Source organism: Lontra canadensis, unplaced genomic scaffold (genome assembly GCF_010015895.1).
Source record: "Lontra canadensis isolate GAN:19392208 unplaced genomic scaffold, GSC_riverotter_1.0 scaffold88, whole genome shotgun sequence".
Lineage (NCBI taxonomy): Eukaryota > Metazoa > Chordata > Mammalia > Carnivora > Mustelidae > Lontra > Lontra canadensis.
In genome coordinates this window covers 581,734-595,487 of record NW_022631082.1, presented here as the reverse complement: position 1 = coordinate 595,487, position 13,754 = coordinate 581,734, and the positions used below count along the sequence as shown (strand labels likewise).

General features: G+C 54.5%; 1 protein-coding gene across 3 annotated transcripts in view; it reads left to right on the top strand.

Moving 5' to 3' along the window:
• Window positions 1-3,022: 3,022 nt before the first annotated feature.
• The window catches only part of PIP5K1C (phosphatidylinositol-4-phosphate 5-kinase type 1 gamma), a 48,058-nt gene continuing 37,326 nt past the window's right edge, over window positions 3,023-13,754 (top strand). For 2 of the 3 annotated variants that reach the window (XM_032883556.1, XM_032883555.1), the window contains exon 1: window positions 3,024-3,213. In XM_032883556.1, the coding sequence (XP_032739447.1) occupies window positions 3,120-3,213 (94 nt within the window). In that variant the 5' untranslated portion in view covers window positions 3,024-3,119. Of the gene's footprint in view, window positions 3,214-13,754 lie in introns of all 3 variants that reach the window. The other variant, XM_032883554.1, reaches the window with a different exon arrangement.

Below are 13,754 nucleotides of genomic sequence, written 5' to 3'. Positions count from 1 at the left end.
CTAAAATCAGCAGTGCCCTAGTCACCCCACCATTTCTCCCCTCCCAGAGGCACCCCCTCCTTAGCGTCTTTTAACTGATTATTTTGACATTCACTTCCGCATGTCTTAAATAAGACCAGTTTGGCCACTTTTTTTTTTTTTTTTTTTTTCAGTTTTAGTGTTGACTTCCTTCCAGGAGACATTCTGAATCAACCTGAAAGTTGATTTTTTTTTTAATTTGGTTTCTTTTCATGACCTTATCACTGGCCCAGCCACCCAGCCCTTCTCCAGTTGGAGTCAGTGGTTGTCAAATTCAAGCATCTGAACTGCCTAGAGTAAGGGTGGGGGAATGTTGCTTGAAACCCAGATTATAGGTCCCACCTATGGAGTGTTTCATACACGAAGTCTGGGGCTGCCTGAGAATCTGCATTTTAAAAAAACGCTCCTGGGTAAAGCTGCTACAGACAGTCCAAGGACCATGCTTTGAGACCCATCCCTCTAACCTTTCAAAAATGGGTTTTAAAGGAGGGGCGCCGAGTTGGCTCAGTCAGGGGAGCGTGTGACTCTTGATCTCGGGGTTGTGAGTTTGAGCCCCGTGTTGGGTGTAGTGATGACTTAAAAACAAAAATAAAATCTTAAAAAAGAAACAAAACAGATTCAAGATGATTCAGGAGATCCATCATGGCATATGTCCAAAGGGCTCTTTCTGGAGGCTTTATGTTATTGTTGGTAAATGATGGTAAAAAGGCACACAACATAAAATTTACCATTCTCACCATCTCTAAATGCACAGCTCAGCGGCATGAAGCACACTCACACTGTCCTGCAGCCACCTCCACCCTCCACCCTCCATCTCCAGAACTTTCCATCTCCCCACACGGAGACTCTGTCCACACAAAGCACGAACCCCCACCCCCTGCCCCAGCCCCGGCTCCCACTGTCTCCTCTTTGTGTGGACGGGACTCCTCCGGGGCCCTCCTGGGAGTGGAGTCCTGCGGGAGGTATCCTGCTGGGTCTGGCTCCTCTTCCTGGGCCCCCCCCACATCGTGGCAGGTGTCAGGGTCCCTTCCTTCCTGAGTCTGAATAACATTTCAGTGTGTAGATGGACCACATTTTGTTTCTCTTTAATCCTTTGAATCCCTTAAGTCTTTGGATTCCACTCTCTGCTGGCTCCCTTCTAACCAGGTACAGCTAAACTGGGGGTCCCTTTTGCCACACCCTGAGTCCTGTTCCCCATCCCTTCCCTTTTATTAAGAAAATTATTTATTTATTTATTTTTAAAAGATTTTATTTATTTATTTATTTGACAGATCACAAGTAGGCAGAGAGGCAGGCAGAGAGAGAGAGAGAGAGGAGGAAGCAGGTCTCTGCTGAGCAGAGAGCCCGATGCGGGGCTCGATCCCAGGACCCTGGGATCATGACCTGAGCCGAAGGCAGAGGCTTAACCCACTGAGCCACCCAGGCGCCCCTTAAATTTATTTTTAAAATTTCTTTTCAGTGTACCAGAATTCATTGTTTATGTACCACACCCAGTGTTCCATGCAACACGTGCCCTCCATAATACCTACCACCAGGCTCACCCAACCTCCCATACCATTATCCCTTCCCTTTCTTGATTTGTCTCCTTATATTGATGGGAAAACATTTTGGAAACATCTTTCTAACCTCTGGGTATGATTGTGACCTGCTCAATCTTCCTGATTCCCCATTGTCCCACTGCCAAGCACCCCAGAGCCCAGTCTCCCACCTACCTTGCCAGCACCCCAGACAATGGTGAGTGACCAAGTTTCCAGGGTCAGACAGGCTTGGGTGAAAACATTCTAGGTCTGTCCCTTACCATATGGGGACCCAAATCCCTCCATTTGCCCTCCCCCCAGCTGAAATCGTTAGTCATGAACAAAACTAATAATAACAACATTTATTACCCCCTGAATCATGACCTCAGAATTAGTAACCACCAAGCCATATCATCAATAAATTCACCATTAAACTTTAACGATGATGTGAACACAATTATTCTTTTTTTTTTTAAGATTTTATTTATTTATTTGACAGACAGAGATCACAAGTAGACAGAGAGGCAGGCAGAGAGAGAGAGGGAAGCAGGCTCCCTGATGAGCAGAGAGCCGGATGCGGGACTCGATCCCAGGACCCTGAGATCATGACCTGAGCCGAAGGCAGCGGCTTAACCCACTGAGCCACCCAGGCGCCCCAAACACAATTATTCTTAACCCAGTTCATAAATACACTGACAGGCAGCATGATTCTTTGTGATTTCCAGCAAGTGACCTCCACGTTCTGAGATCCTGTTTTCTTTGTGTGTAAAACGGGAGTGATGACAGTCCCCATCTGGTTGATCAATTCTATCAAATATTTATTTCCTTCTAGGTTTTATGTTCTATATTAGGTACTGGATAAGTATTATTAACAAGGAATAGACCCCCTGACTTCCGGAGAGACTGCTCACAGAAGCTTTCACACCCAATCCAACATTTAATTACACTGTTACTTGTAACTTGCCCGTATGTTACACATTGTGTTATGTATTATATATGACGCTTGCACGTTCTCTGTCAACATTATCTCTACGCTAGTAATATCATACTTTTGTCCAGCAATGGTATTAATATGCCTGGACCTTAACCTCACGTACTTTATATACTGTGCTTGCTTGTCAGTACAAATCAAATTTATTTTGGCTTATTACATCACTTATTACGTCATTATAAGGACTACTCATGACCAAGCACGCACCATACGTAAGTGTCATGGGCGCTCTGATGGTAAATAGTTGGTTAATTGTAGACGGTGCTTGGGTTTATGACGTGTGACAGTTCCAGCCACAGGATCAGACGACGCGCACGGCGCCGTCCTTCCACCCCCTGGGCGCGTGGGGGCGCTCGAGACGCGGGGATGCACGCAGGCCGCCCGGCCCCCCCCACGCCCCAGTCCCTGCCGGCGGCGCGCGCGCGCTGCGCGCTGGCGCACGCTGGTCCCGCCCTCGGGCCCGCCCCCCGCTCCCCGGGCCCGGCCCCCTCCCTCCGCCCTCCAGCCGGCGGCGGTTGTTGTTCCGCGGCGGCGGCCGCAGCTCGGGTGCAGCCTCCGGCCGCCCGCCGTCCGGCCGGTCCGCGCGCGCGGCCATGGAGCTAGAGGTGCCGGACGAGGCGGAGAGCGCCGAGGCGGGGGCCGTGACCTCGGAGGCGGCCTGGGCCGCGGAGAGCGGGGCGGCGGCAGGTAACGGTGCCGGACCTCCCTCCCTCCCCGCGCCCCGAATGGGCCCGCCCGGCCTCCCCCCGCCGCGGCCCAGTGGAGCCGCCCGAGCGCCTGAGGGGCGCCGGGACCCGCCGCGGGGAGGCCGGAACGTTCCACTCGTGGGCGCCCGCTGGGGCGGGGGGATGGGACTCCCCGCGCGGGGGACTCGCGGGGGCGCCGCCCTTCCCGGGGGTACCGGGGGCGCGTGCGGTGCCCGGAGCTGGGAGGCCGAGGGGCCAGCAGCCCCCCTTCGGAGGCACGTGGTGGGGGGGTGAGGCCACGCGGTGGGTGGGCGCGCTGCCTCCGGCCCGGGGCGCCTGGAGACGGCGTCCCACCCGGTCTTGTCGGCGGGGGGCTGCTCTCCGTGTGTGGGACGGTGGAGCACCCCCGTTCTGGGGAGGGGCCATGCTTCCGAGGTGGGCATGGCAGGGGAGGTGATACCGCCCCAGGTGTGCCCCCCCCTTCCGAGACAGACTGTTGAGGCCGCCCGCTTGCTGGGGTCAGCTCCTGGGATCACCCCTGTGGGCACGTCTTCTGGGTGGTGAAGGGCAGAAGCTGCCAGGGTGGGTGGGTGGGGGGGTCTCTGAGGCCATCTGGGCCAGCCTCCTGACTGTCTCATCTGTCTCCGTGGGAGTCACCGGACCCGGTTTCTAGCGCACTGGCCATTCATTGCCTTTCTGGGCCTCAGTTTACCTCCTTATGACAGGAGGGGACTGAGGACATGCCATCTGGGGGTGCCTTCAGAGTCAGGGCTCTCTCTGCAGGCAGGTGGGGGAGAAAGAGTTGCCCCCCCAGCCTTTTCCCTGGACACTGGAGGGCGACTGTTGGCATGTGGGGGCCCTGATCCTCCCTCGCCCTCCAGAATAGCAGGTGTGTGGGGCCAGGTGGCCTGGCCCAACCCCGTGGGCTGTTGGCGAGCCAGCCATACCCTGGGCAGAGCCAGGCTGCTGCCCAGAGGAATGGCCCCTTCTCCAAGCTTCCTTCTGGGTCACATTCTCCAGCTTCCAGACAGAAGTTTCCGGATCTGCGGGATCGGCTGCTCTCCTCAGGCAGCCCTCGCTAGCGGAGGCCCTGCAGACACCCACACGGGCATCCGTCCTCCTTCTCCCCCAGGCCTCCTGAAGCTTCCTTGGCAGGCGGGATATGCTGTGCGGCTTGGGCGGGGGGGTTGGGCGAAATATCTGGAGAGAGAGCGCCAGGGCTAGCGAGCTTCCCCCCTGGGCTCTGGAAGCCTCCCGCCACTTCTGTCCCTGCTGCCATCTGGAAGTGCTCCGTCGATGACCCGCTTCCTTCGGCCATCCGGTTGCCTCGCCCTTGTTCTTGGCCAGGCACTCGTGCCCCGGCCTCGCTAGCCTTAGACATGGTTCGGGGACCCAGACACACTCTGTTTCATCAGACCCCTGACCTCCACCATCAGCCCTCCGACCAGGGCTGGTTAGAGACAAAACAGCCCAAGAATCAGTGACGACGAGGAAGCCACAGAGCAAACATTTGTTTTGTTAAGGGCTCAGATGGGGGCAGATAAGGTCCCAGGCACCTGGGGTTGCTGGTTCTAAGCACTGTGTGTGCGCGACCCGGAAGATAAGGGTCCAGCCCCGGCGGTCTGTCACCAAGATCCACAGAAATCTGATTCCCCCAGCAAATCATTTATTTCACTCAGTTTAAAATTAAGAGCTGTTGCTTCCTTTCCAAACTCATTTCTCTGATGTAAATCCTAAGTGTGGGTGATAACCGTCCAGGCTTTTTCTCTTGCTCATAGAAATGTAGAAATCCATAAACATGTCTGCTTCTTCTTCGCCAAGATGGTTCCATGCCCCACTAGGGGTTCTCCGCCTTGGCATTATTGGTGTTTTGGGCTGGAAGATTCTTTGTGTTGGAGGCAGTGTCTTGGGCCCTGGAGGGGCCTGAGCAGCATCCCTGGCCCCGCCCATTCAGTGCCAGGAGCACCGCCCCTGAGTTGAGACGACCGTAAATGTCCCCAGACCTCTCCCGTGTTCCCTGGAGACATGGCCACCCTAGGTGACAACCGTTGACCTCACTCTATGTTATCCCATAACTTGGCTGGCTTTTTATCCACAGGAATCTGAATTTCCCACCCCAGCTGTTGGTATCAGTTACTTTCTTCAGAGGGAGAGAATATGGGGCCATGGTTAAGAGGGGGAGAAGCCCAGTCAAACCGCCTGGCTTCCACTCAGTTGCTGTGTGACCTTGAAGGGCAAATGCCTTGACTTTTCGGAGCCTCAGTAGCCCCGTCTGTGAAATGGAGTGATGTGTGTGCCTGCTTGGGGCTGGCCGTGAGCCTCGCCTGAGTTAGCGTGAGGCAGCGTGTGAGACTGCTTGGGGAACCTTTGGGACAGCCCGTTACTGGTTCAGCCAGCCTCCTGCTGAGGACCATTCTGGCTGCTTCTGGAGTCCACCATTTCCTGTAAACATCCTTGAACTTGGCCCCTAACTGTGGCTCTTGAACTCCTGGCGGTTGAAGTCTCTACTTTGGAGTGCCTGGGCCGTGGCGAGCAGCTTGAAAATTGTTCTCTGATGCCCACCGGCTTTCCAGAAAGGTCTGGCAGGTGCCGAGAGAGACCCTTACCCCAGTGTTGCCAACTCCAAATGTTACCAGCCTCCTTGGTTTTGGCCAGTCTGATGGAGGTGAAATGATAAACACTATGTGTTTAGAATCTGGTTATGTAAATGGTCTGGTCCAGAGAGGGCTGGATGGGGTCTTCTGCCGGCTTTTGGGGGCTTAGATGCGTCCACAGTGTCGGCTCTTGGGACCTGTGACCTGCCTGGGGGTTTTGGCCTGAGCCGAGGTGTGGTTTTCTGAGCCATTTCCCCTCCCATTCTTCCTGCTTCCATGATATCACAGAACAGTTGGCTTCCCTCCCAGCAGCAACCCCCCCCCCGCCCCCTCCCACATCTAATCTGGTGGCAGATTATGCTGGTTTTGTCTTCAGAATGGACCCAGAGTCTGCCTACTTCTTCCTTCTCTGTCCCACCTGGTCTAGTCCCGTCATCCATCGCTGGCCTGGTATCCCGTCTCTTCCATGCTCCCAGCAGCTCATTCCAGAAAACTGACTTAGGTCCCACTCTCCTCTGCCGGTAGCCCTCCAGGACACCCACCTTCCTGGGGTAAAAACCCAAGTCCTCCACGAGGCCCATGAGGCCCTGCATGACCTCCCTCTTTCCCCCTCGCCCACTCTGCTCCAGCCGCACGGGCCCCTTCGCTGTTCCTCCTACACACCAGGCCTGGTCCTGCCCCAGGGCCTTTGCACATGTGCCCTTATCCTTCATATCTATGTTGTTTGCTTTCTTAGCTCTTTGTCCAGTTTCTGCTCAACTATTTCCTTCCTAGTGACGTCTCCCCCAACACCGGCAGGAGGACCGAAGGAGAGAAAGGAAGACGGCGCACCCTGCGCGAAGGTCGGGCGCGCAGGGCTGGGGTGGGGCCTGTCAGCAGAGGCCTCTTCTGTAGTCGTGGGCCAATGGTCTCTCACCCCCTTGTTGCCCATCAGCTGCGTCCCTTCGAGGCGGAAATCTCCCAGCTGGAATTCTGTCCTGGATACTGCTTGGTGGAGGGACACTTTGGACCTCTGATGGTTCAGTCCCTTCTGTGGAGAGGCCTTGGGGCTCAGCCACCCAGTTCTCATCCCAGGTGCACCCTTTGCTAGCCAGGGGGACACGCCGCTTCAGTGTCTCCACCTGTGAGATAGGTGTGATGAGCGTGGACAGACCTGTAAGCTCCGAAGTGCCCCTGGCAGGTAGCCAGCTCCGTGTGGGCACAGGGAGCCTTCCTCCTCGGACAGATGGGTGAGCTCCAGGAGGCCACACGTGGGCCGCTGCTTCCGCACAGATCCTGGCACCGCCGAGGGTCTGCTGTCGGACTCTGTTTGCATGAGGACGTGTGGGTGCCTCTTCCTTTGTCCTCGGACAGCGCTCATTCAGCACTGATTGGGCACCTGCTGGGGGCCAGCGGGGCTCTAGGTGCAGTGAGCCGGGCGGCTCCCTCGAGGCTGTCATGGAGAACAAGTAGACAGACAGGATTCGGGTCAGCAGCCCGGCCGCCGGGGCCAAGGCCCATCTAGCTCCAGTTTTCTCATCAATAAAATTTTATTCACGGGGCGCCTGGGTAGCTCAGTGGGTTAAGCCTCTGCCTTGGGCTCAGGTCATGATCTCAGGGTCCTGGGATCGAGCCCTGCGTTGGGCTTCCTGCTCAGTGGCGAGCCAGCCTGCTTCTCCCTCTCTCTCTGCCTGCCTCTCTGCCTACTTGTGATCTCTGTCTGTCAAATAAATAAATAAAATCTTTAAAAAAAATTTTTATTCGCACACAGCCACACCCGCAGACTCACAGACTTGTCTGTGAGCACTTTTGCTTATGGACCTTATGGCTGACAGAGTCAGAAATACTCATGGTCTCATGCTTTATGGGAAATGTTTGCCTTCGCCTGGATGAGAGTGTGCTGGTCAGTGGCGAGCACGTAGTGGGGAAAGAAATCAGTGTCGTGGTGTTGCCAGGGGGAAGTGACCTTGGGAGGAAAGCAGCACAGGTCCAGTGTTCTGGTAGAGGATTTGACTGTGCAAAGGCCCTGAGGTAGGAACGAGTTTGATTCATTTGATCCATGGAAACAAAGTCCATGTTTTGGGGGCCCTGAAATAGATAGGGCCAGTCATTGGAGGCGGTGGCAGGTGGGTGGTGTGGCCTAGCACTCTGGACAGTCGATGGGGAAGAAGTGTCCTGGGGCAGGCAGGTGAGCTATGCTGAGCCAGGCTGGGGGCCTGGATGGAGGCTGGGGGGGTATGGGTTGAGGGGGTTGGGGGAGCTGAGGAACCCAGGAAGGATTGGCCTGTGCCCTGGAGCTTGTGGGGGGGGGGCGATGGGGAGGGCCCCAGAAGGAGCATGTTCCAGTGGGCTCATGCTGATGTGGGAAGGGCAGGCAGGGTCTTGACCTCAGTCTTGACCCAGGGCTGACCCTGCCATCGCCTTGGATGCTGTGCCTCTGAGCAGATGAACTCCCTGCTCCCCGTCTCAGCCCATCTCAAGGTGAGGATGGCAGGGTCGCAAGGATTCTGGGGACAGGAGCAGGGGGAGGCCCACAGCCCTGGGGTCATGCTCACTGGATGACAGCTACGTGATGGTAGCATTTATAGCGGGGGAGGCCCAGGCTCCGGGGGGTCTTGGGCTCCCAGGTCTTCCTGCTCGCACCACCGGCTATCGTGACTGAGCCACGTGTCACCCCTTGTGACGGGGCTGGTTGAGACCCCGCTGGGGATCGCCTGCTGCCATCAGCTGGGCTGTGGGGCCAGAAGCAACAGGCCGCCCACGTGTGGGGATTACTGCCGTGGGGGATTAGCCATGGGGCCCTGCCCCCACTCCTCCACCAGGCCACCCTGGAGGGCGTGGAGTTCAGCCTAGAGGCCCAGGAGGGGCAGTGTGACGGCTTTTGGGGGACCTAGTTGCTGGCTTCGGTTGGAAAAAGGAACTCCTGACATTTGTCACAGTTGTTTTCTGTCTCGTGCGTGCACCACACACGTGTTTCTTGGCCTTTATTCTGGTTGCCTGGGGTTGCCGTTGAAGGTTTGAGAAGTGGGGTGTGGTTCGGACATTCATGTGCGAAGGACACCCCAAGGTGGGCTTGGGCTGATCCCCTTCTCATTGCTGGATGATTCACATCCCAGAGTTCCCCTTCTTTTCCAGGAACTGGGTAGTTGTATCTCTCCCATATTCAACCGGGCTCTTCAGTCTTTTTCTTATTGATTTGTGGAAGCTCTTTACATATTGTGAAAGGCTTTTGTTTTGTTTTTCACTTATGACACAGCGTGAGCCGTCTTTTCCCATCTTCTCTTCCAACGGGGATGGATGTATTCATGTGGTCAAATTTATCAGTCTCTCCTTTTATGGTGTCTCAGTTTGGTGTCACCGATGGAGAAGGGTTCCCTATTCTGAGGTTATAATTTTTCTAGTACTTTTGTAGTTTCACTTTAAAAAAAAAAAAAGGCCTTTAAAGTCTTGCTATATTTGGAATTTGTCCTCACACAAGGTGTTAAGAGAGTTCACTGTTCCACGTTTTTCCAGGTGGCTCAGGGTTGTCCCAACTCCGCTTTCTGGATAATCTACTTTCCTCCCTGATTTGAGATGCCCCTTATCACATACCAGCTTGCTGCACGTGGCTGGTCTATTTCTGGACTTTCTGTTCTGTCCCACTCAGCTGCCTGGTTCTTGCAGCCGGCAAGTCTGTAACTACAAGTAATAACATGTTTCCTTTGAGAAAGCAACAATCAGACCTGTGGTCAGGAGGAAGGGAAGGTTTCTATCTCGCCCCCTCTGTCTCTAGGAGCAGAGAACCATCATTCCAGGTGGTTTTCTGGGTTCATACCTACCTTTTCTTTTTTAACATCTCATTTTCAAACATGTCAAGGCCGTAGAAAAGGTGCAGTCATACAGCAGCACGAGGCCGCACCAGCTGCTGACGCTTCACGGTGTTCTGTTATCTTTTTACTGAGGGCATGTTATCGTGTGTGTGTGTGTGTGTGCGCGCACGTGTGTGTGTGTGAGGGCATTTTATCGTGTGTGTGTGCGTGTGTGTGTGTGAGTGTGAGTGAGAGAGATGCCGCGGGTCATCAGCTGCGGACGTAAGGCCCCCCTGTCCTCACCCATCCATGTAGCCAGTTCCCATCCTTCCGGCACTTCTGTCCTGTGACGTGGCCGCTAACACGGAATTCGCGAATGCTGAAGCAGGACTCCTGCGGGAACCCAGGGTTAGGTCCCCGTGAACCTGTGGTCATGACATTTTCAACATGGAACCTTGTGCTGTGTGTGTGTGTGTGTGTGTGTGTGTGTGTGTGTTTCTGTTTAGTAAACTGCACATTGTTGATTCACTGGCACTGAGCTCGTGGCAGGTGGAAGCTTGTCTAAGGCACGTCACGCATGGTCTTCTGGGCGACCACTGCAGCGCTGGGCATTAAACAGCAAAAATCCACCAGCAGAAAGCACAAAAAGTTATTTATTTATTTATTTTTGAGATTTTTTATTTTTTATTTTATTTATTTTGTTTGTTTGTTTGACAGAGAGATAACAAGTAGGTGGTGGGGGGGGGAGGAAGCAGGCTCCCTGCTGAGCAGAGAGCCTAATGTGGGGCTCGATCCCAGGACCTCCAGATCATGACCTGAGCTAAAGCCAGATGCTTAACCCACTGAGCCACCCGGGAGCCCCAAAAGCACAAAAATTTAAAACACCTCCCTTGGGGCACCTGGGTGGCTCAGTGGGTTAAGCCGCTGCCTTCGGCTCAGGTCATGATCTCAGGGTCCTGGGATCGAGCCCCGCATCGGGCTCTCTGCTCAGCAGGGAGTCTGCTTCCTCCTCTCTCTCTGCCTGCCTCTCTGCCTACTTGTAATTTCTGTCTGTCAAATAAATAAATAAAATCTTTAAAAAAAAAAAAATAAAATAAAACACCTCCCTTAGTAGGCCGTGGAGAGGGCCCTCGTGTGTGGTACAGGAGGTGAAACCTGAAGGCAGAGCGGCGTCGGCCAGACACCCAGGTGTGAGGTGGCAGAATCTTCACTCCCCTGCGTGTGTCTGTGGGGGACAGTGCAAGGCTCACGAGTATCGATTTGGGGTGGCACGTGGCCAGTGATGAATTTGCGGGTGCTGGATCTGTGAAGAAGGAGCAGCTCTGTATCCTGTCAGCAAGGGTATCCTCTTCGCTGAGTGTGAGGGTCAAGTTTAAGAAGTTTAGCCCTGGGGCGCCTGGGTGGCTCAGTGGGTTAAAGCCTCTGCTTTCGGCTCAGGTCATGATCCCAGGGTCCTGGGATCGAGCCCCACATCGGGCTCTCTGCTCAGCAGGGAGCCTGCTTCTCCGTCTCTCTCTGCCTGCCTCTCTGCCTACTTGTGTTCTCTGTCTGTCAAATAAATAAATAAAAATCTTAAAAAAAAAAAAAAAAGAAGAAGTTTAGCCATGATTAGGTCCACGGGCAGGATTCACGTTTTATCGGTTAATCCAAAGTTGGCCTGTTCCCTTGCTAGGATTCAGTCCAGGGTCACCCTCCAACATGCAGGCCTCTGGTCTCCCAGGGCCCCTATTAGATGAGACCTTCTCCCAGGCTGCCGTACTCCCAGCTGCCTGCCCCGGCCCCACGCCCTGAGCCCTTCTGCCTTCTGCCTTCCCGAGCCCTCGGGAGCGAGCCTCAGCCCTGCTCCACTCCCTGCAGCGCCGGCCCTCCGCCTGCCCCTTTGGGAAGCCACCTGATGCCCTCAAGCTTCAGGCCCTGGACTTTGGTGGGAGGCCTATGCCTGGCCCAGACGTGTGCGTAACCATGTTTGTGGCAAGGGTGGTCAAAGTTCTGGAATCTTCATTCCCTTTTTCTTGAATGCTGTGGCTTTGGAAAACTGTCTGCTGGCCTAAGCGCTGAGTTCTGGATTAATGGCCACCCCTCCCCCCATCCTTTGCAAGGCTTCCTGTTTACCCCTCTGGAAATGCACTTGCTTTGTGCAGCGAGACTGCAGTGGGGGAGCAGGACAGATCTCAGTATGGGGGAAGAAGGGTGGGATGCTGGTCAGGGCTCTGCCCCCCGAGACTGCCCCCTGCCTCCAGCCTCGGCACCCCCAGGTCCCCTCCAGCCACACCAAATCCTTTCTTTGCTTTTCCTTAAAATCATCCCATCCTTTTCCCACAGGACCTCTGCCTGTGTTCTCTCCCCCTTAGAAGGCCCTCACCCTGCCCTTCCCCCACTGGCCAACGTTTGCTCAGGGTCCGTCCATGTGGTAGTGCGTGTGGGTGCCTCGGTCCCCTTGTGGCCTAGTGGCATTGGGTAACACGGGTGGCATGTGTTTTGTGTATCCATCTGCTGACGGACACTGGGTTGTTTCCACGTTTTGTCTCTTGTGGATAGTGTGGCCACGAATGCGCATGGGCAGGTTTCTGTGTGGACAGATGTTGTCGTGGACGTGCTGGGTCGTGTGGAAACTCTACGTTTAACCGTTTCAAGAACCGCCAGACTTTTTTTTTTTTTTTTTTTTTTTTTTAGATCACAAGCAGGCAGAGAGGCAGGCAGAGAGAGAGAGGAAGGGAAGCAGGCTCCCTGCTGAGCAGAGAGCCCGATGCGGGGCTCGATCCCAGGACCCTGAGACCATGACCCGAGCCGAAGGCAGAGGCTTAACCCACTGAGCCACCCAGGCGCCCACCGCCAGACTTTTCTGCAGCGGCTGCCCGCTTTCCATTCCCACCAGCTGTGCGTGAGGGCTCTGACCCCCTCCGTCCTAGACACTGCGTGTGCCTCTGTGTTTGACTCTAGCTGTCCTGGAGGGCGTCAAGTGCTCGCACTCCGGTTTTGATCTGTGTTTCCCTGACGATCAGTGATGTGGAGCTCCTCGTGGGCTTGTTGGCTGTTTGTACATCTTCTGTGGAGACGTGTCTGTTCTGACCCTTTGCTCATTTTTCATTTGGGCCATTTTTCTTTTCATTGAATTGTAAGTGTTCTTTATGTATTCTAGATACTTTTCCCTTCCTAGATCTCTGATTTGCAAATATTCTGTACCATGCTGTAGGTTGTCTCTTCATTTCCTTGGTGGTGTCCTTTGAAGTGCAAACATTTTTTTAAAATATATTTTATTTAGTTATTTTTATTTTTTTTATTATTTTTTAATAGGGTACCATTTAGTAGGTTGGTATCTTTTTTTTTTTGTAATTTTTTTTTAAGATTTTATTTATTTATTTGGCGGAGAGTGAAATCACAACTAGGCAGAAAAGCAGGGAGAGGGGGAAGCAGGTTCCCCGCCGAGCAGAGATCCCGATACAGGGCTCGATCCCAGATCCCTGGGATCATGACCTGAGCCGAAGGCAGAGGCTTTATTTAACCCACTGAGCCACAGGCGTGGGACTTGAATTCATGACCCTGAGATCAAGAGTCACGGCTCCACCCGCTGAGCCGGCCAGGCACCCCAAAGTACAAACGTTTCAAATTTTGAGGAAGTCTGGCTATTTTCCCTCAGTGGCTTGTGCTTCACTTGTCACGTGCAAGAAACCATGGCCCGGCCCCGCGCCACAGACTTTGCCCTTTTCTCTCCTGAGAGCTTCAGGGCTGTGTGTGTTGCCCCGGTTTAGATTCCGCTGGGTTCTGAGCCACTTCTGCATCTGGGGTCCGGCTTCATCCTCCGTGCGTGGGACTCCAGCTGTGCCCGCGCCGCTGGCTCGGGCTGTCCTTTCCCCAGGGGGTGGTCTCGGCATCCCCGCGGAAATCTGTGGACTGTGACGTGCACGCTGACTTCTGGGTTCTCACGGACGTATTCGGGACCAGTTCCTGACGTCTCTGTCTGGCTTTACACAGGACCCCACCATCTCAGTGACTGCGGCTTCACGGTCGGTTTTAAAACAGGGAAACGTGAGGGGTGCCCGGGGTGCTCAGTCGGTTTTGTGTCTGACTCGGTTTCGGCTTGGCTTGGCTCTCGGTCCCCGTGGGCTTAGCTCACAGCCACCGTGTTCCTTTAAACCCCGTATAATATTCCGCCGTGCACGGGCTGGTCACTCATTCTGCTT